General features: G+C 44.9%; 1 protein-coding gene across 2 annotated transcripts; it reads right to left on the bottom strand.

Moving 5' to 3' along the window:
• Nucleotides 1-846: 846 nt before the first annotated feature.
• Ndufa12 (NADH:ubiquinone oxidoreductase subunit A12) lies at nucleotides 847-23,252 on the bottom strand. 2 transcript variants are annotated; one of them, NM_001364691.1, is made up of 4 exons: nucleotides 23,157-23,252; nucleotides 22,255-22,337; nucleotides 18,912-18,999; nucleotides 847-1,621 (listed from the first exon to the last, which is right to left on the bottom strand). In NM_001364691.1, coding segments are annotated over exons 1-4 (258 nt in total). In that variant the 5' UTR covers nucleotides 23,243-23,252; the 3' UTR covers nucleotides 847-1,620. The 2 variants fall into 2 exon arrangements, with proteins under 2 accessions (NP_001351620.1, NP_079827.3); NM_025551.4 differs by having other exon boundaries at nucleotides 847-1,606.
• Between the last annotated feature and the right edge of the window lie 16 nt (nucleotides 23,253-23,268).

The following is a 23,268-nucleotide window of genomic DNA, read 5'->3' as shown; positions in this document are numbered from 1 at the left end:
GTATAGCTCTGACTGTCCTAGAACTTACTCTGTGGACCAGGCTGGCCTCAAACTCAGAGATCCACCTGCCTCTGCCTCCCAAGTCCTGGAGTTAAAGGCATGCACCACCTGGCTCGGGCTGGCCATTTTCATTGTCAGATCATTGGACAATAATGTTCCACAATGGCAAAAAGAGACTGGTAGGAACACTGCCTAGGAACAGGGTATTTTAAGGCACAGAGTAGGGGAACTGCTCACACTAATTCTAGAACTGTATGTTCTACATGATCAACTGGACTAAAGGGATGCAGTTTTAGGAAGGTTGAGAACCACTGTCGTAGAGGCTGATTTTGGATCGCCGGCTTTTCAGGTCTATCTATTATAAGCCATCTGAGAAACCTGACAACACAAGGGTCTCTCTTCCCTCCCTTCTCACTTTGTTTTCCTTTCTCTTTCTTCTTCTCTTTCCCACTTTCCATTTTAAAACAGGCTTTTATCTTAGGTGTAACCCAAGCTGGCCTAGCCTGGAACTACATAGTCCAGGCTACCTTTAAATTCAATTCTCCTGCCTCAGCCTTCCCACTACACTGATTACAGACATGTACCACCACATCCAGCAGTGCCATGCCTCTTTTGTTGTAGAAGAGATGGCATGTAGCAATTTGCCCTTTACCCTAGAGGTGCTAGCTCAATATGACCTAGACCCTTGCATCCCTGGGAACTTTTGCCAAGTTTCTCTATTGTTTTTATTTAAGTTTTTATCCGCATATGCTATCTATTGATTACACTATAGGATTAGACTGAAATGTGAAGAAAACACAGATTAAACAAACAATTACCCAGGAAATAGAACATCTTGCAAGGTGGTTTTAGTGGACACCTTTTAATACCAGCACTTGGGAGGCACAGGCAGGTAGATCTTTTGAGTTCAAGGCTAGCCTAGTCTACAAAGTGAGTTCCAAAACATCCAGAGCCACATAAAGAAATCCTATCTCAAAAAACCAAAGGGGGAGTGGGGTGGGGAAGGAAATAGGACATCTCCAATAACCTCCTCCATACAGAGCCACACCAGAGTCTGAGCCAGGCTGCCACTCGGTGTTTGTGTCTCTCCACGAAGCTTACCAATGTCTGGCTCAGGTTGGAATGCAGCCTGCCCTTATCAACCAGCCATGGAAGTCGGGGAAGATCATGAAACACAAACAGGTCCCCTGGGGCTATTTCCTAGAACTGGGAACTTTACTTCAGACCCCCCACTCCCATCCCCCGCCCCAGAGATCTATGTCAGTCACCTCCCTCCCTCATGTGCGAGCTTCTACTTTGCAGGGGATGAATGACGGTGTGAACGCACAAGACACTGCTAGGTCAAACAATTTTAATCAAGTTCATGGTCAGCTGCTAGGATGGTCCTGCACTAGCCTGGAAGTGCAGGAACAGTCTTCACTGCGGTCACTTGTAAGGTGTCGAAGGTGGAACCCATTCATGAATCTTCTTTCTAGTGGTGGAATAAGGAACGTATTGCTCTGGAGTGGCAGACACATTGAATTTATGGTTTGTCCAGATGAATTTACGAGCAGTCGGTGGATTAGTCGTCGGAGGGTCGTCAGTCATGCAGTGAAGCCAGCGGTGCCTGAAGAGGAGAAATCTGAGTTATGGTCAAAGTCAGACTGCAGCAGAGTTCATAGCCACTCAGCACCTGCTGGCTTTTCCCCATCACTGTTACTAAGTCTCTAACTGAAGGCAGGTACTCAGCACCTGCTGGCTTTTCCCCATCACTGTTACTAAGTCTCTAACTGAAGGCAGGTACTCAGCACCTGCTAGCTCTCCCTCATCATCCTTACTAAGTCTCTCTAATTTAAGGCACCATCCTTTTTCAGTTACACCATTATTTTACGTGTTACAAATACAGAAAAAACTGCTGTGAAATTATAACACAGTGTGTGTATACCATGGATCCTGACTAGATGTAAAGATGTTACTCTAGAGTCGATTATAAAGAGTGTAAGTCAGTGTGAGAACTTATGCGCAGGTTACTCTGCCTCACAAAGCCTCAGACTGAAATTCATGAAGGTCCTGCTGGAGAAAATGCTTTCTACACAGGTCTTCAATTCAATCTGGAGGCTGAACACCACAGAAAAAAATAACTTGTATTAAAAACACTAAATCATGGGACTGGGGACTTAGCTGGGTGCAAGAACACTTGCCTAGTTCTCTAGCCCTGTGTGTGTGTGTGTGTGTGTGTGTGTGTGTGTGTGTGTGTGTGTGGTGCTCCACAGGTGAAGGACGCTTGAGCTCAGGAGTCCAGGCTAGCCTGGGTAACACAGGAGTCCTGGCCAGCCTGGGCAACATGAGACCCTATCTTTTATAGTAAGCAAACCACACATTTACTATTCAAATGAGACTGATGAAAACACAGTTATAACAACACAACTATGTAAGTGTTACAATGTTGCTCAAAACACTCTACATTCTTCTTTTAGAATGAACTGCCCTAGCACACAAGAAAACCAGTCAATACTGGATAGCAAGAACTAGTTGTTACCTTTAGAAAATTAAAAGGAGTATAGTCATCCTATTGTTTTACCATTGTCTTTACTTTCTTAGACAGTTCTCAAGAGACATAATATGTCATTATTGAAGGTACTGAGACTCAGAAGGCATTGTAAAATAAGGAGGGTTCTGAAAGTGTCCATATGTTAATGGAGTAAGAATACAATTTCCATCCAGAGCGGAGGGTGATTTTAGGAATAGAGGGAGGGTCGGGCATGGATGCGGCCTGGGTTGGAACAACACTGTAAAACAAAATGAACAACAGCTTCCCAGTTACTCAGGAGGCTAGAAATGAACATGGCCATGGCGGTTGTTGGTCATCCTACAGTAGTGAGGCAGAAATAGGAGGATGAGATTCCAGACTAGTCTGGGCTACCATAACAAAACCCTGTCTCAAACAAACAAACAGATACATAAAACCATAGCTTGAAATTCCTGAGTATTGTGGCTTCAAAGGATATCTAATTAAATTTCAAGCAGGGCAGAGACACGGGTCAGCGGGAGAGGTGCTTACTACCTCACTGACAGCCTGAGTTCAATGCCTGGAGCCCACATGGGGAAGGAGAGACTGACTCCTCAGACCATGAGCAGCCTCAGCAAGCATAGCATACATGTACACACACACACACACACACACACACACACACACGCACACACGCACGCACGCACGCACGCACGCACGCACGCGCACGCACACACACACCCTTTAAAAACCTGGCTCAACATGGAGTAGAAATGGAAGAACCCAGTAATAAGAAAGCACTCCAAGTTTCAGAGACAAAAAAGCAGCAGGAAGCCAAGTAGAAAGTTGACATGGGGAGAGGAAGGAGAGGGAGAAGCCGTCACATCAGATCTCTCGAGACCCAGGAGCCCCTAAGAGGAGAAAGAGCCACAGCACTAGAATTGCAGCTCTAGAGAAGAGAAGAGAAAAAGGTTTTACTTCAACAAGCAAACAGGAGGCTGAGCACATTGCTAGGTAGGACCGGCTGCCAGCAGTGACTGATGGCTCAGGTGAGCAGCTGGCCAAACGCAGTAGAAAGGAAGGGAGGGAGGGAGGGAGGGAGGGAGGGAGGGAGGGAGGGAGGGAGGGAGGAAGGAAGGAAGGAAGGAAGGAAGGAAGGAAGGAAGGAAGGAAGGAAGGAAGGAAGGAAGGAAGGAGCCTGTACAAGCTGGATTGGTTCTATCACACATCCTCTAGAGCAGTGTTTCTCAACCTCTCTAATGCGGTCCCTTTAATACAGGTCCTCATGTGCTGACCCCCAACCATAACATTATTTTTGTTTGCTATTTTAACTGTAATTTTGCTACTGTTGTGAATCTTAATATAAATATCTGTGTATTCTGATGGTCTTAGGTGACCTCTGCAAAAGGGTTGTTCAACCCCAAAAGAGGTCACGACCTTCAGTTGAGAACCAAGGTATAAAGGCAACAGGATTACTCTAGTGGCTGGGGCCCACAAGCTGGGACCAGTTAACAAAATCTGGAAAGCCTTCCAGCTGCTGGTTGTGTGACAGGCTCTGTCAGTACTAAGAAGAGAGATGAGCTGTCACAGCAAGCCTGTTACATTCCAAAGGGTTTATGTGAGTTTAAGACACGGTGCAAAGAGTTGACTTTTACCTCACTGAGTCAAACTAAGTAATAAACAAAACCTTTTTTCAATTAATTGCTTTCGAGACTGCTGAAGGTTAAAGTGATATTTATGAAACCACAGTCCAAAGCTTGCAAATGCCTGTTTGCTTACTTAAGTGAGAAATTGAAGAGTTCACAGAAAATGCAAGAAAAATCATTTTATTGTAACTTATAAAATTTGAAATCCTTGCAAGGATATGGGTAAGCATCAGGAAATAAGTAAGCAGCGGTCAGCGGGATGTGTGGTACGCACCTTTGTCCCAGCACTGGGGAGGCAGGGGCAGGGGCAGAGAGGGGCGGGGGGGCAGAGAGGGGCAGAGGGGGGCAGAGAGGGGCAGGGGGGGCAGAGAGGGGCAGAGAGAGAGGGGCAGAGAGGGGCAGAGGGGGGCAGAGAGGGGCAGAGGGGGGCAGAGGGGGGCAGAGGGGGCAGAGAGGGGCAGAGAGGGGCAGGGGGGGCAGAGAGGGGCAGAGAGAGAGGGGCAGAGAGGGGCAGAGGCAGAGGCAGAGGAGGCAGAGGCAGATGGAGCTCTATGATTTTGAGGCCAGCCTGGTCTACAGTGTGACCCTGTCAAAAAAACAAAACTCAAAACAAGCATGCATGCGCGCACGCACACACACACACACACACACACACACACACACACACACACACACACAGTAATTGTTTCAACAGGATACAAAGAAATAAGCTGTTTATAGCATGCCAGGCTAATAACGCAAGCCTTCTATTTTTGCTATGAATATTAAATAAAAGGGGTAAATGGTTACCTTTTAGATTTCTACATCAAAATATTTTACTTGCAAAGTATTTTTAATTATTGGTCACACTGAATGACTTATAGATGCTGACGTTCTAAGAGACTTGTCTACAAAATTGGTGACTGGTGTTACCTAAACAGTAAAAGAATCTTTGGCAGAGTCCCTAAAACCACAAATAAGGATACTGGCAAAAAGCAGAATAGTTACAAAACCAAAAAGAGAATTCTTATGAAAAGATATAACATTAGGGAAAAATCAATAGTTAGATGTACTGGTGTATCAACAGAATTGGAAAAAAAGATCTTAAATAATGATTATTTTCACCCTGCCCACCCCATGGGGTTTAAAAACTCAAACATGGTTTTACAGGACAGCCCACTCCAAGCTTGATAGCACAGGCATTACTACTTCTCAAATCTCCAGAGTTACATCCTCAGTAGGTTCTCTGTCAGAGTTTGATGATGTCATTCTAAAATCAGCTGGACGGCCACCCAAGGCAACTATGGATGCTGAGAAAGGCCAGGAAGACTGTCATTAGCAGATATCAAATGTTAAGTCACAAACAGAAAGTACAGAGACCGGCAAAGAAGCACAGCAGACAGGAAGACTCCAGCCACGGCAGGCGCAAGTCAACCAAAGGAAGGGCTGGCTTGTCACATCATTAGGGAAAGCAAGAGTCTCGACATACTGCAAAGATGAATTTGTTTAAAAAAGGAAATTAAGATAGATTTCCCATTACACACTTAAAAATTCACTCCAGATAGAGTCAAAGTGCTTAGAAATACCAAGAGATAATTAACCTTCTAAAACAAGTATTTGAGGGATGATACGCATCTAAAGTGTCTCAGCAAATATAGTTTATTTAAAATACTCACTGGAACCATAAGGTGTGTAAGTCACATGGACTTTGACAGAAATACAAAAGCGTCTTCCAAACTGTGTAGGCCATGTGTGCTCTACTTAGTCCTCTTTCCTGTGGAACTCTGCCTCAAGGAAAGAGGACACCTGAGCCAAATGCTGTCTATGTACAGGATGTTTGCTTTAGTTAGAGCAGTGAGAAAATGGAATGAACAAAGCCAAGAATAAAAGGGAATTCTTAAGTTATGCACGATGAAGCCACTAGACTAAACTCTCACTATAAATTACAATATAGATGATCACTTGATAAACCATTTGCCATATTTTAAGGTTTAAAAGCAGGTTGTTTGGTTAATTTTTAAAACAATCCTTAGACAGCATTTATAAATCATGGGCATTGTTCTAAACATTTAAAAAAAACCCACGAATTCACTGGATAATTAGTTAATTAATTGGAGATTATACCTCCACTTTGATTAGTGGGAGATCTAGAGCACAGACTTGTTACATGGTTTGTCCAGGGCAGCAGAGCATTATCATCCAGACAGAGTGATTGTCCAAACAGGGAAACTCAGTTCCTCTAGCACCCCCCCCCCCCCCCCCGCAGCTCACATCTGCCTGTCACCCCAGCAGGAGGGATCTGACCCTTTATTCTGGCTTCTGTAGGCACCATACACATGGCTGGCTATCTGGCTGCCAGGCAAACACCCACCCACACCCCTAAAAATGACATTTTGGACTTGGATTTATGGGTCAGTGGCTAAGAGAACTCATTATTTTTGAAGAGGAAGCAGGTTTGGTTCCCAGCGCCCGTGTGGTGGGTTTGACACCAGTTCAGGTGATCTGATGCTCTCTTCTGGCCTCAGCAAGCACCTGTGTGCATCTGGAGCACAAATGCACATAAAAATGAATAAAATTTAAAATTTAAATATGTTAAAGAGTAAAGCCAAAAGGTTCTATGTACATAGCAAAGGAGATCAGAATGACAGGTTATCAAAATATTATTAGTTATTGTTTCCATCTGGTGGGACAATAGGCTGTTTATTTCCTTTGTTATTTTCTGAAGCAAACATATTACTTAATAAGAAAAAAAGAAGCATATTAAAAAGACATACCGTTTATCAAACCAATTTGGGAAGTGGTTTATAACTCCTACCCAAGTCTTCTGACATGACTCTGAAATTATAAATAGATTCTAATGACTTCCAGCTCATTTCATCTCACTTATGGTACCATTTAAACGGCATCGCTTCCTTTAAAGCACGCAGATGTTTTAGTGGTAGACAGATAGTTTCTCTCAGTCTGCCTTAATGAATGCTTTCCTAGGCCATTTCTACAATGCAATGCCTTTCACTATTGGTCACAGAGAAATGTTGAAAGTATCTATTTATGAAGTGTACTATTTGTAATATATCCAGAATATGTCACAGTCATGATAACCTATGAAAATCTACAACAAAGATTTTTTAAAATTTCTGGACATTGGCAATAAGAACAGCTATTTGTTTTAAAAGAATAACCCTAGGCTATTTCTAAACCCCAGGTATAGAAAATTCCATTAACCTTTTTTTGAAACTATAAGAATCCTGTTTGGATGCCTGTAACCCCAGCATGGGGGCAGAGGGTTACTAGTCCAGTGCAGCTTTGTACTGCATAGCAAGCTTCGGACCAACCTGGCTCCATGGAACTTTGTATCAAAAACAAAATCAAAGCAGAGCTGCCGGTACACACTGTCACCCCAGCATTTAGGGGGCTGAAGCAGGAGGATGATGGTGAGTGGGTGGCCAGCCTTGGCTACATAACAGACTCAGTATTTTTTAAAATAAGAACTGGTAGGAAAAAAAAATCTAATCATTCAGTCTATAGTTTCTTAGAACATAATCTTTTAGTATGATTTTCTAGTCTGAAAACAAACATTAAGGGGGACCTATTTTGAGCAAGGTGTAGTGGTACGAGCATTTATCCCAGGACAGGGAGCAGTGGCAGTGGTGGGTGATCTCTGTCAGGTTGTTCCAGGCCAGGCGGAGGAGCCCTGGAGAGATGGCTCAGCAGGTGACAGTGCCTCTTGCTGCTGCAGAGGACCCCATCCCATACCCAGCCCCTACATGGAGGTTCACCACTGTCTGTAACTCCAGGGAATACGGCATCCTCTCCTAGCCTCTAAGTTAGAAGGTGCACTTACATATATGCAGACAGATCAGTTTTACATTTAAAATAAAAATAATTTTAAAAGACACAAAGAGGTGCCATTTTTGCATTAAGTACTTAAATGATCATTATATCTAAACACAGTGATTGCTTCAAAGAAAATATATCTATCTTCATTCAACAAACATTTATCTATAAGCTACTATGTGCTAGGAAGTTTTTTAGGACAGTATTTCAAGAATCAGACAAGAAATTAAAAATGCACAATAAGCCGGGCGTGGTGGTGCACGCCTTTAATCCCAGCACTTGGGAGGCAGAGGCAGGCGGATTTTTGAGTTTGAGGCCAGCCTGGTCTACAGAGTGAGTTCCAGGACAGCTAGGGCTATACAGAAAACCCTGTCTTGAAAAACCAAAAAAAAAAACCCCCAAAAAACCAAAAAAACCAAAAAAACCCAAAAAAACCAAAAAACCAAAACCAAAAAAACCCACAATAAATGCTAAGCATTTACCTAAGAATTTCATGATTTCATTTTTTTTTAACTATTAAAAACTCATTCTGAGTGAGGTAACCCAGACCCAGACATACAAATCTGGCCTTTGCATATATATCATGGCTTCCAGTTTGGTGTTTTTATGGGAGTGTGCAAACAAGTGGGTCTCTGTGTCTGTGTCTTGGGCTCTTTTCCTTCTCTTTGTTCGTCTTGCCCTATTCCGATGTGTTAGTTTCTGTTTTATCTTATTCTATTTTATTATTATACTTTAGAAGCCTGCTTGCTTTCTAATGAGAGACAGAAAGGGGGTGGTCAGGGAGGAGCTGGGAGGAGAGAGAAGGGAAACTGTAATCAGGATACACTATATGAGGGGGAAAAATCCATTTTCAATAAAAGGGAAAATGAAAACAAAGATGCTGGGCAGAGGCGTGGGTCAGTGGGGATGGCAGGGAGGGAGCTCGGGCTCATCCCTCCAGAGCAGCATGGGATGGAAGAATGGGAAGCCACACTTACTAAAGAAAGCATGTGAGCTATGGCGGCCTACACAAACAGCTCACATGGAGTTGTGCTCACAGTTTAAGAACATGACAGTCAGCGGCCACAGGGAAATGTAGGAGGACCATGCTCAGGGCCGGAATGCACAGAGATCATAGGAGCCTTACGGACCAAGTGAGGAGATGGAACCTGTTTTCTCACTATGAAAAGAACACAGGCCCAGCATGCGATTGCAGAAAAAGAAAAGAGGGGACTGGGGTAGAGCTCCGTGAGTGCTTGTCTCTCACACACAAGCTCCCAGGTTTGATTCTGAAAATTCAATCAAAATAATGAGCAAAACCTCCAAATATAACACAAAAGCACAGTAGTGGAACAAGAGTGAAGCTGACTAATCCCCAGTGGGACAGTCCTGGACTGGCACACACAGGCCCTAAATCCAATCCTCAGCACAGGAAATAACCAAAACCCAAAACCAACCACTAATACCCCACTAGGCAGGCAGCGGCAGCTGTCAAGAATGTAACCAGACCATTTCGGCTGTTGTTACCTGTGGCTTGGATTTGAGTAGAAGTCTCTGGTAGCAGTTTGCCATGTTTAAAGAGAAGCAGCAGGGCTGCAGAGAAGGCTCAGCTGGTGAGGCCTTGCCAGAAAGCCTGAGGCCCAAGTGGGATCTTAAAATGCACATAAAGATGGAAGGAGAGAACCAACTTCACCAGTTTGTTCTCTGGTCCCATATAGTCCTTGTAACACTCACCCAGCCCCTACCTCACAGCACCCCACTGTATACAAATAATAATGAACCCAATTTTAAAAAGAGAGCAGGGGAGGGGGTACAAAACGGTGGGTGGACATGTTATCAATGACACAAGTATGAAAACAGAACAGTTAATGATGAGGGCGACACATTAATAATAGTTTAAAAGGAAGCAAGGCAGGAAAAAGTAGTTGGCAGATCTTAGATGAGTTGAAATGACCCTTAAGTTCTGGCTTGAGTAATAAGAACTGCCTATGTGATCCGAACAGTGACTTGACACACGATTCCCTGGGCATTTGAAGGATTGGGGAAAATTAAATATATTAAATTTATAGATGTAACCTAACTAAAATGCTTAAAATAATGTAATGAACTAAATTTGTAAATAGATATAACTGTTTAGGAGAATTTAATCCTTTCCATTAGAGTTTATCAAACATTCATCAAGGAACAAAAGAAAATGATTATTCTTTATTTTTATGCAGAAAGTATTCAATTTACTAATCTTGTTATTCTGCTTATGAGCTAAGCCTCGAGGCTTAAGAAGAACTACAGTTTAAGATTTACAGCTGCAATAAATGGGATGTTAATTTTAAATACAAATTGCCATTGTACAACAGCCCCCAGCTAGGGGAACACTGACTAACAGGCAGAATGTTGCTGAGACGCAGGAAGTGTCTGTGAATGGGGGAGGAAACCACAAATCACTTGCATATGTCACAAATACAAATGCTTATTATTTATAACCACAAATGTTCTTCTACAGAGGATGTGACAGTAAACTAACATCTCTTCTCTCCACTGGGATTCTTAGGGGACAGAGGTAGCAGCTACACAGGAGGCTGAAGCAGGAGGATCCCATGAACCTACCAGTTCAGATCCAAACTAGGCAACACAACATGATCTCATCTCTCAAAAAGAACATATTCCTTTTCTAAAAAAGCCGACCTATATCCGTGGACCAGGTGAGGGGAATCCTAAGGGTGTCCGTTCAAAAGCCAAGGAATTCAGAGTGTATTTCTGGTTGCACTGTGTGCCTCTGGATTACCAAGGTTTCTCTAACAGTCACACCTCACAATCAGGCTTTGCTTTGTTTTGTGTCTTTGTGGAGTTCCAGAATGAAGCCAGGGCTCTGTGCAGGGAACACGAATGCTCTACCCCGAGCCACCCACCACTATTTACATCTCCTTCTCCCAGCCCGCCCACCTGTCTGACTATCTTTATGTCTTCTATAATCCCCACCTCCCTGGTACAAGGCACTCTGCAGCCCAGGCTGGTGGTATTTAGTCCAGGCCAGCCTTTAACTCCTGATTCTTCTTCTTTTTCCACTTCCCTACTACTGAGCATACAGACATGGACCACCACACCCACTGCATCTTTTCTATGTCTGTGAACAGCCTCACTCAGTGCTTTGATCCAATGAAGCACTCTTGACTTTCCTCTGCCTACCCCACCTCCTCCACACAAACCTGTCTATGGCTTTGTTCTTTAACAACAATAAAAACAAAAAAACTAGAAGACAGGCCAACAGGAGGGAAGAAGGGTGGGTGAGAGCGGGAGGAAGGGAGGGAGGGAGGGAGAAAGGGAGGGAGGGAGAGAGAGAGAGAGAAGGGAAGGGAGAGAGAGCGAGAAAGAGAGAGAGAGATTGATTTCAGTATACAAGGAGACATGAGTGCTCTACACTGAGGAAAAAGACATGTTAGCTATAAGTGAACAGAAGGTGCCACCAAGTGGAGGCATGGCATATATGCTGCAGAGAAAAATCCAAGCAAGCCATTAAACTACAATTTTTAAGCAAGTCAGGGTTCCAACACGTCAAATCAAAAACAGTAAATCTACTTCTACTGATACAAGAGACAACAATGACTTTATCCTACTTGCATGAAATAACCCAGCAGTCCACTTCTCCACACTCAGTAATACTCCAACCCTGCCAAGTTTTACGTAGCTACTCATGATTCATTTGGTCTTTATGTCAGCAACTCTATGCTCAGGCTAAGAGCTAGGGAATGATGGGTAATTTAACGATAAAAGTGAGGAGAGATAAAAGTGGTATAAAATATGTAGCATTTACTTAAGTAATACTTTGAGATTATTCTATATAAGCATTTAAACTAATACAAATACTAAGACATTTTAATCTTAGTAAAGAATTGTAGAATTGTATGACTCTGCCAGGTTGTACTCATCAGGTGCTGTAAACTCCTGGAGGGCACGTGTGCTTCCCTTCTCACAGGGACACAGCGCCAGTGCCTGACGTGCAGTAGGCCTCAGATGAATAGCAGTTGAAAGTCTTTGAGCAGAGTACTGTGCGGGGTAACAGACAGTAACATTTTCCTTTCAAGGCCCATGCAGCCCAGTGTCCTTCCAAGACATCCGCCACACTGGCACACACATCCCTTCTGCAGGTCCACGGGTGGACCGAGTGGCCATAACGGCGACTGGCAGACTGAAAGGAACAAAGCAAAGACAGGATCCATAAAGTGAACTTGCCACCCCACAAGATTAGGGAAGAGTAAGGGAAACTGACAAGATGACTAAAGATCTCTGATTCTATCAAAATTTACTAATGCCTCGGAAGAAAACCTGTCCCCAGGTGACATTACTCAGCTGCTGAGCAAGCTGCAAGACTGTCACAGGCCTTAGTGGCAGCTGCTGACTCAGAGCGGAGGACAGAGCCACCACCTGCAGCTGGGCAGCCTCACAGGTTCCTCACTGCGAGCTCTGCAGTCGGTCATGCAGCTGACAGCTCACTCAGCCATCCAGGAGCTGGGCTCCCTTACTCCCCAGACGACACAGCACACACTCAAGGGAGATGAGTGTCGTATCCAGCAGGTGCAGGAGCTGGCCTGTGATTAAAAGCTTCTTGCTCCTCGACAGCCAACATCTCTACAGACATAGGCTCAGTGCCAGAACTCCCATTCCCACAGGGAACACACACTATTCCCAAGCACACCTGAAGAGCAGGCATTTATGATTCCCCCCCAAGTCATATGCAACTTACCAATCGGAACTCAATTCCTAACAGTCCAGACAGAATATTCTTACCTGGTCTCCAGAGCAGCAAGCAAGGTGTGGCACGGAAGGTCGTCTTCTTTTAAATTACACAGTACACTAGCTAAAATTAAAATCCCAGGGAATTCCTGTGTCTAGCATCAATTTCTATCCTGACTGCCGATGAGTGCTCTCAGCTGTCACTCTCCAGACCCAACTGTGTCTACAAAAGAGAACTCCTGACTACCAAGCCTTCTCTGTCTTTCCTACCTTGGTAACTCTACTTCCAGTAACCCAGATCAAAGACCTCAAAATAAAAGACACAACAACAACAAAATTTTAAAATGAGCAAATGATCAGAACAGAATTTTGTTGTTGTTGTTTGAGACAAAGTCTTGCAACATAGTATAGGCTGGCCTGGAACTTTCTATGCTTCTCTCAGCCTATGGATCACTAGCACTACATATATGCCTCACCACATACCAGCTCCTTAGTGAACATTTCTTTTTCCCTTTAATTTAAAAGTTTTACCTATGTCTTAGTTTTGTTTCCAGTGAGAAAGCAACCTAGGGGCAAAAGGGCTGACTTGCCTCACTGCTCCAGGCCTCTTCTCTGGATCTGCCCCTTGGGCAATGCACATTGTTGGGGGGCTGGTGGGGGGGTTGCTTACTCCTAACAAGCCTGGCTTCTACCTAGAGAGGACTTGTTTTCTCCAGCTGTTGGCTCTTAGGTCTTGAGTTATTCCTGTGTAAAAGGACCCCCAATCACTGTGCAGTATAGCCTTCCCAAGCGAAGACTACAGCTCTGGGAAGGCCTGGGTCAGAGGTGCTCAGGGGAAACACCCAACTGCTAACCAAGAGTGCGAGCCACTGTTTGCCATGTTAGGCTGCTTGGTAACTTGTGCTTCGTGACTGGCAGCTAATACAACCCTAAGATGTAGCTTGTATTACTGGCTGCTGCTCTAGCAGTTACTGCTGCCTCCCAGACAACTAATATGCACAGCAGCTGCCCTGAGGCATTAGCCTAAAGCCTCAGCATCTTCCCTGAATCCACATAGCAACCAGAATACAAAAGCCATGAAGTGAGGTCACACTGAGAAGGAAACTATGGCAGTTTTACAGATACGTATGAGGATACCACAGTGAAACTCATCGCTCTGTATGCTCACACGGGAGGGGAGTCTATGGGACTGGCACAGAAGCACTTGCTTAGTTCCATACCAAGAGTTACCCAGCAGGTAGAGTGAGGAAAAGACACTGATGTGGACCATGGGAGATGGGACTGTAATGTGTGGTGTTAGGCAGGAAACAAGATGGGGAATATAAAACCACTAAAGGAATGTCCTGAGATAGTGTGGGTTCTGCAGCACGGTAAGGAAAGTGACAGTGAGTCACAAGAAGCCTTCTGGTCTTCATAGTCTTATGTATGAAAAAATTAAGCTTCCACGATGCTGGCCTCTAGTCCATATGCAGCAGTATGTTCCCAAACTAGATATACCCTAATTTATAATAAGTTATTGCTGAAAGTTACTAGCCATCTTGAGTCACTTTGCTGTTGAAGTCTTGTCTCTTCTGTAGGGACTCTACCTCTAGCCTGGCAATGTCTTGTCCTTTTCCTGTGTCTGTGTACACGCACATGAACGTGTATGCTGGTGCATGTGCCCATGGCAGTACATGTGGAGACCAGCAGTTGATATAAAGCTTTATCTTAAACTCACTCTCTTAGCTTCTGAGATCAGGTCTCACTGAACCTGAGCTACGCTGGCTGGCCAGCAGGCTCTGGGACTTTCTTGACTCTGAGTTCCCATGCTGGGAAGATGGGGCAGCCACACACTGGGCTTCCTGTGTATGTGCTGGGGATCCAAACTCGGCTCCTCAGGCTCGTACAAGGAGTACTTTACCCATCTGGTCATCTCTCTAGCTCCTGGCATTTTCTTAAAAGAACACAAAAATGACACCAAAGTTTGCCATGTCATTGAGTCCTCCATAAGGAATGTTCACGTAGTATCTGGTTCTGTTTGATAGTATTTACCCTCGGAAGACCCATCCCTCTCAAACCATGCTACCGCAGTATCAACTATGTAGATGCAAAAACCTATCTCTTTTGCTATTATCTCAGCAATGTTCACAGCATCATCACCAGGATACACTATCTCAAAAGATCCCCCTCTTGCTCAACCCATAAGCATCTCTGTATCCAGGAACACTTTAGAATGGAGTCAGAGCAGCATCTCAGGCTCTACCTCTAATTCTAGTCTCTTGCTCGTTGGACCACACCTTTAGTTACGGCTCCCTCTGGGGTCCTGAACCCCTCAAGGCCACTCATGAGGGCTGGAGTCAATGCTGATGATTTACATCCTCCCATGACTCATAACTGTTCTCAGCGATTCTGAATGGAGACTCCTTCCTAGGTTTTCAATTAACTGCTCCTGTCTATCAGAGGAATCTTGGGTGTAGTAGCTATAACTACTGGATATATTGTGTAAATAATGTCTTGAAAGTCAGATTACTCCTTGATCCAGGGTTTACATTGAGGGATGTGTGTTGGTGGGACTGTAAGCATTAATTTCCTTGTTCATCTCCCTCGGAGCGTTCAGTAAGTGTTGTCAGTCAGTGGCAATACTGGGAAGGATCTTCTCTTGTGAGCAGTTAGCCTCCACAGTGACAAAAGTCAGTCAGTTGTACACAGCAGTGCTGCTGCCTCTGCTCTCGCATTCCACTCACAGACCACAGGTCTTAGCACAATTCCTCAGAGCACAGGGTTTTGGAACAGCAAACAGCACTGACTTTAACCTGAAGCCATCAGCTGCATTAGCCTTGACAAAGGGAGCCACCCTTTGAACCCTGAGGCCAGGCATTGATGTCTCACTCAACCCCAGCTATGAAACTCCTGTGTAGAGGAATCTTTTTCCAATATCAGGCTGGCTCATCCACACTAAAACTCTCATTTGGCACAGCCAACGTCACCAGTGATTTCAGCTGCATGTCCTAGATAATTTGCTGCAGCTTCTACGCTGGTACCTGCTGTGTCACAGTGACTGTTATATCACAGAAATGCCTTCTTTCCTTAAACTTCATAAAGCAACCCCTGCTGGCTTTCAACATTTCCCCCTGGCTTCCGCATCTCTCTCTGCCTTTGCAGGAAGAGCGAAGTCATGGACTTTGTCTTACACAGTGCCATGGCTGGTTTGGTCCAATACTGAGACAACTGAAGCTTTGCCTGTATCAGCCTAAGTCAGCTTGGCTCTCCTAAGGTTCTCAGTTACTATGTATCCGCTTTCAATTTCCTTCAATACCTTTCCCTTGAATTCACCTCTTAGCTAACTGGCCCAAGAGGCCTAGCTCACAGCCTGTCTCAGGAATACACCCTCCTCATTACACTCCAGCCTTTTAGACTGACTTTCAATGGATTTCCAACTACTGTCCTGTAGGCTTCAGGTCCATTCAAGTTTTATCATCTAGCAAAACTACTACAGCAGACAGGTCTGATCCCAGGGCTCTTTAGTTTCCTTCTGCCTGGACTGAACTTCATGCCCCTGACGGGGCATCAGGCTTGACGACATGCCCTAATCAATCTCCCAGCACAGAGATCATTGGCTTATTCCTCTTACAGCATCACAGCAAGCCAGGAGGCGCCACCTCCAAGCCACTGCTGCTTACCGCTAAGAAGAACCGGTAACTTCCTGCAAAAGTTCTGTGCTCCCAGGGAGCTCAAGGACTGGCCAGGTGACAGGCTACTTACGAGGAACAGATGTTGGAAGCTTGTTTCCCTTGCCCAACAGCATTTTTGAAAACTGCATGCCCAATCACACAGCCTATTTAATTTTAGTAAAATAAATGGCTGGGTATATGAATAAAAGGTAAACTCAAATCTGTAATCTTAGTACTCTGAAAGCTGAGGCAGGAGGATTACCATGAGCGCCGGCCCAGCCTAGGTTACAGAATGAACCCTGTTCAAAGAGGAAGAAGAGTCTTAGTTGTATCACCCAGATTGCAGAGTGCTTGGGCCAGATGTGCCTGCTGTACTAGGCTGTGCAGACGTAGATCATTTCCATCACCATGGAACATTTTACTGGGTATACTTAAATGGCTACAAAAAGTTAATATTAGAAAACCAAGAACCGACACAATGAAATACAAGTAAATATACTCCTTTAGAAAATTACTATCTGGAAAGCCTTGGTGGGATTCTCACTGAGTGGCAAAGCAGAGTGGGGCTGTGGCTCTCCTGGCGGAGTCTGCGTTGCCAGCTCATGGCAGGCCCCAGCACTCCCTGTCTCACCGTGCATTTCACCCATTAACACCACATTCCTGGTTTCCAGGAGACTTTAGAATTAAAGAGTGTACTGTGTAGTTACCCCAGTTCCTCTTCAACAGCTGCCCCTTCCCCCAACTGTGCTAGTGACCAGGTTAACTGAAATAGGACATCACAGCTATTGATGCTCTGCATTGATTCCTAGGGATTTATTTACTGCTGTTTGTTTCACAAGACTAGGAACTGAAATCAAGGCCTCGTGCTGGGTGAGCGCTCGGCCAGTTGAGCCATCTCCCAGCCTCCTGCCCAGGCTGGTGCTCTTCCTTGCCACAACTTCCTAAGTAGACAGGATTCCAAGCTCACACAAGCAACTTCTAGCTGTGTTTTTAGTTTCTGAATTTTCTTTTTTTTTTTTTTTTTTTCCATTTTTTATTAGGTATTTAACTCATTTACATTTCCAATGCTATACCAAAAGTCCCCCATATCCACCCACCCCCACTCCCCTGCCCACCCACTCCCCCTTTTTGGCCCTGGTGTTCCCCTGTACTGGGGCATATAAAGTTTGCAAGTCCAATGGGCCTCTCTTTCCAGTGATGGCCGACTAGGCCATCTTTTGATATATATGCAGCTAGAGTCAAGAGCTCCGGGGTACTGGTTAGCTCATAATGTTGTTCCACCTATAGGGTTGCAGATCCCTTTAGCTCCTTGGCTACTTTCTCTAGCTCCTCCATTGGGAGCCCTATGATCCATCCATTAGCTGACTGTGAGCATCCACTTCTGTGTTTGCTGGGCCCCGGCATAGTCTCACAAGAGACAGCTACATCTGCGTCCTTTCAATAAAATCTTGCTAGTGTATGCAATGGTGTCAGCGTTTGGATGCTGATTATGGGGTGGATCCCTGGATATGGCAGTCTCTACATGGTCCATCCTTTCATCTCAGCTCCAAACTCCGTCTCTGTAACTCCTTCCATGGGTGTTTTGTTCCCAAATCTAAGGAGGGGCATAGTGTCCACACTTCAGTCTTCATTCTTCTTGAGTTTCATGTGTTTAGCAAATTATATCTGAATTTTCTTAAATGAAAACTTCTAGACCAACTGATATGGACTTTCAGAGTTTGTTATTTCAAGAATCGGGGTGGGGGGGGAAGAAAAGAAAAAGATATAAATACTTTGGCTCTAAAATACTTTATATAAATTTGCTTAAGTGACAGCATTTAATATTTTGTTCTGGTTTCAAAACATGTATATTTTGAAACCCAAGGTTTTAGAGACTTGAGGCTATCGTTATGTACGAGAAAACCAAGTCCTAAAGAAGTAGGGAGAAATGCCTGAAGGCAAAGTGCTAGAGACATGCAGGGCCAGATTTCTGTGTGTCTTCCCCTTCACTCACATAGGTGGTATGGTGGCACGCTGTGTTCCCATTACCACACCATCATTCTCTCTCTCTCTCACACACACACACACACACACACACACACACACACACACGCACGCACGCACGCACGCACGCACGCACGCGCACACACACACACACACACACACACACACACACACACACACACACTATGTCATTTAACATGCCTTCAGGCTGAACAGGGGCAGCACTTTCAGTGCACAGAAGACAGAAGTGAGAAGGATTTCTAAGATCAGCTTCAGGACCACGAGGCTTCTGCTTGTTTTTTCTCGAGCTTGCACCTGAAGAACCACAGGTGTGAAGGCATTTCGACTACAGCCTCTGCCACTAGCATCAGCTGCCGCCTGCTTAGAGAACATGTCTTCAGATGAGTCTAAGATTCTGTCTCGCAGGGCAGAGACAGCCATCTTGCTTTGCTTAGAGCCCCTGACTCACAGAGTATGAGAAAAGGAGTGATTGTGGCTCAAGGCACGGCAGCTGTGGAGTAACTTAAGACCCCTGCGACCTGAAGCAGACTCTCTCACTGTGAGTACCTTTCCTCTACTGTGAAGTGAATACTGCCTGTCCTATACCCCGTTGACTTCGCTTACCACTCAGGAGGCACCATGCTTCCATCCACATCCCAGAATGTGTTTTTGCCGTTCATCTCGGTGGTGTAGATGACCCATCGGTGGCGGCCTGAGTGGGAGGAGGGAGAAGATAGTTTCTGAAGTGTACGCACATAAAACCGGAAAGACTGTATCATTTTGTTCTAACATAACAGTGTGTCCGAGGGATGACATCCTGCTGTACCATGAAGCCAGCTGCATCACAGAGCAGGGATGGAGCTAGGGTTGGGCTCACAACCTTTTCACAGTGGAGAACCCTTGCTTCTCCCCGACGTCTGACCCAGAATGAGCACGAGGAGGCACGCTTGGCCCCCTCTGCTTAGGGAATTCCCAGAAAAGAAAGTTCTCCAGGAACCAGAGCAAAAACGTACTCACAACAGCACACATTAATTCTGGGTTTCTAAATAAACTGCATCCATAAGGAACACTGTGGTCCTTTGGAAATATTTGAGTCTTATGTAATGGTGACTATTATAAATGGTGGTTAGTTAAGAGGACAGTTCACGGCATCAAAACACTATGGCTGCCTTACTATTTATCAGCTCTCTGTGAAATGAGCTGGGTAACCTACCTACTATTTCCAAAACTGTTCCCAAGGTGGAAAGAGAACTAGTCCCGAAAGTGCTTACCTCGCAAGCACAAGGACTGGAGCTTGATCCCCAGAGCTCACATTAAATGAAAAGAAATAGATGGATGCCAGGCATGGCAGTGGGTAACACCAACTCAGGCAGAGGCAGGTGGATCCCTAGGGCAAACTGGCTGGGCCAGCCCAGCCTACTTGGTGAATTCCAGGCCAGTGGAAGGAAAAAAGGTGAATGGGACCTGAGACACAATACCCAAGGTTGTCCTCTGGCCTACACACCCACACAGTCCACATACTACAAACACACACACACACACACACACACACACACACACACACACACACACCATACTACACATATACACTCAACATTGTGTACACGTACACTACACAGATCACATATTACACACATATACCAATATTGTACACACATACTACACATAGCACATACTACATACACATCACATATTAAACACAAACATGTACCCAACGTAGTACACACACATACTATACATAGCATATACTACATACACACATACCTCCAATATAGTATACAAATACACACACATACACCCCAAAAGCTCATAGACCCATTGACAGGACAGCTGAATTCCAGAGCAGACTGAGTGGCACAGAAAACACATATCACAGAAAAGCAGAAGAATGGATAACTAAACATGAACTGCAATCCAACAGGTCAGTTATACACAAGTCATTTGCAATTTCAATTCAAGGAGACCTGATGTCTCCATGGACAGCAGGCAGGCATGTGGCACATGGACATACACACAGGCAAAACCCATAAAATAAAGTAATTAATATTATATAAATAAAATAAATAGATAATTTTTATGTTGAAAGTTCATGTTCACACTTGGCAACTCCACTTCTAGGAATTTGTTTTTAGACTATGTATTTATTTTTTAAAAATTCTTTTTAAAAATTGTATGTGTTTTGCCTGAGTACGTATGTACGTATGTGCACCCCATGTGTGCCTGGTACCCGTGGAGGCCAGAAGAAGGCATCAGATTCCCCTGGAACTGGAGTTCCAGAGAGCTGTGAGCTGCCAGGTGGGTGCTATGAACTGAACCCAAGGCTCTGCAAGAGCAGCCAGAGCTCTTAATCACAGAGTTGTCTCTCTGGCCCTCATTCAAGCCTTTAAAACATGCATAAGTCGCAGTATTAAAATACAAGTAAAATTACAGGGGCCAGTGAGATGGCCGCAGGTAAAGGGGCTTGTGGCTAAGTGTGAGGGCCTGAGTTCAATCCCTGCATCCTATACTATGGAAGGAGAGAACTGACTCCCACATGTTGTTCTCTGACACACGTGCACCCCGGCACTCAAACAGCCACGCATGAAAACACATTTAAGTACATGTGATTAAAACCTTCTAGAAAGAAAATAATAATAAAGTCACAACAGAAGGCGCTTCCTACGTTCTCTCCTTTTCTTTTTATCCCTGAACCTAGGGCCGACAAGGACAGTTCCCGGTCACCGAACCACTTGATATTCTCACCTCAGCTTTCACTCTTTATTTTATATGACAAATTTTAATATTTTCAATACTACCTATCATTCTAACAATTAGCAAAAATAAAGGTACTTATATTTTAGTGTGAGACGAGAAGAAAGAAGAGGGAGAAGGAAAGTTACTTTAATTCCTAACAACAAAATACTGAGTAGAAAGAATATCTCCCTGGGGCTCTGTTGCCATTTCTGTCATATGATCAAGTCTCTTTGGCGAAGACATTTCCTCAAGGTTTGGCTGCGTCATCTATGAAAACCTGTTTTTGGGGTTTTGTTTGATAGGGTTTCTATGCAGTCCAGGCTATCCTGGCTAGCCTCAGACCTTTGGCAATTCTCTTGCCCCTGCCTTCAGAGTACTTGGACCACAGGAGCCACGATGCTCCAGCTCAGATTACTTAAAATCTGACCAAAGCTTAAAGTTCTGTGGTTTGTGTTTAAAATGTTATGGTTGGCCGGGCGGTGGTGGTGCACGCCTTTAGTCCCAGCACTTGGGAGGCAGAGGCAGGCGGATTTCTGAGTTCGAGGCCAGCCTGGTCTACAGAGTGAGTTCCAGGACAGCCAGGGCTACACAGAGAAACCCTGTCTCAAAAAAAAAAAAAAAAAAAAAAAAAAAAAAAAAAAAAAAAAGAAAATGTTACAGAATAAGATGCAAACGTCTGGGGCACCAACTTGCAGCCACATAAGTCTGGCTTACACACCTCTACAGAATAGTATGAGGTGATAGATGGCTTGGCTTCTTCACCTGAAAGATGAGGTCTGGGGTCGTTGAAGGGTGTACTTCAGGTCACTATGTATGGTGGCAGGTGCCCAAACTGGCTGAGCCATCCCCTCTGCCCACGTTTTAAATTTCCTATTGAGTTTTCCGTTCCAAGTCACTTAGTATCTGTTCATGCATGATGTCAAAACTAGACTCTGAATCCTAACCCCATCCATTTATACACACACACACACACACACACACACACACACACACACACACACACACACAAAATCTATAAATACTGGGCTGGAGAGATGGCTCAGCGGTTAAGAGCACCGACTGCTCTTCCAGAGGTCCTGAGTTCAAACCCCAGCAACCACATGGTGGCTCACAACCATTTGTAACAAGATCTGACACCCTCTTCAGGGGTGTCTGAAGACAGCTACAGTGTACTTACATATAATAATAAAATAAATCTTAAAAAAATAAAAGAAAAAGAAAATACTGCACTCACCAAAAAATTGCTTGTTGTCTTCGTAGTATTTATTTCCATATTTGTCTTCTCCCACCAGTGTACCAATCCTTATATCATTTGCCCTTTAAGAAGTACACAGAGGAAAAAAAAGGCATCTCAGAATGATTCACACTGTTCAAGACAAACCCAGAAACAGACCGTACCACCGACTGTTTCTGCATCGACACAAGAACGAGATGCTACGGGGGATGCTCGCTGCTTGTACACCTCTAGCCTTCAGCCGAAGGCTCTTGCCACTCAACGCTCACGAATTAACTTTCTGGCAAAGAGCTCTGGAGTCTCCTGTGTTGTCCCAGCAGCATGCAGACAGGTGTGTGTGTGTGGGGGGGGTAATCAACCAAACAACTGATGTGCTTAGATTGCATATAAAACACTACTTTCCAGCTACGGTCCACGTATGTAGATACGTGCACCCTGAGACACTAAGTTAGCAAAACCTTCAGGCAGTCAAAGTACTTCATCATCTTCGTATTACGAGTGTCCCCTGGATTATTCACTGGTCCTCCGGATTTGCTGCGATTTATGGGGCTAATCGGGACTAGCATGATCGCCACCTTCAACTTCTTACTGTACACAGTGCAGAGGAAAACTTGCCCAAGGTCACCGTGAGGGGTAGAGGGGTTGCTATGCTAAGCCTCATTACACCCCAGGACTCGAGCCCGGAGCATCCCGGCTACCCTAGCACCTGCGTCACAGCTCCGCCACTAGGGGCTGAGTAGGGCCCAGAGACGTCTCAGTCCAAGGAACTCAACTCTTGGGACTGAACTTGTCCTTGACCGGATCCCTGGACCTCCAAAGTGATCTAATCTGAGCTCCTTTCCAGGAAAGCAGCCAGCGGAGGTGCGTCCCCAGAGACCCAGGGTCTAGCCCTGGCCTCCTACCTGAAGAAAACCCGTAGGAGGCCCCGCAGGCCGCCGTGGCCGGTGACCTGCTGCACGCCGCGCTTCAGGACCTCCACCAGCTCCATTCTCATCTGCATGGTCCGCCCCTTCC

The sequence above is a fragment of the Mus musculus genome, chromosome 10, assembly GCF_000001635.26.
Source record: "Mus musculus strain C57BL/6J chromosome 10, GRCm38.p6 C57BL/6J".
Taxonomy (NCBI): Eukaryota; Metazoa; Chordata; class Mammalia; order Rodentia; family Muridae; genus Mus; species Mus musculus.
The sequence above is the reverse complement of the archived record's forward strand: the minus strand, read 5'-3'. Positions and strand labels throughout refer to the sequence as shown.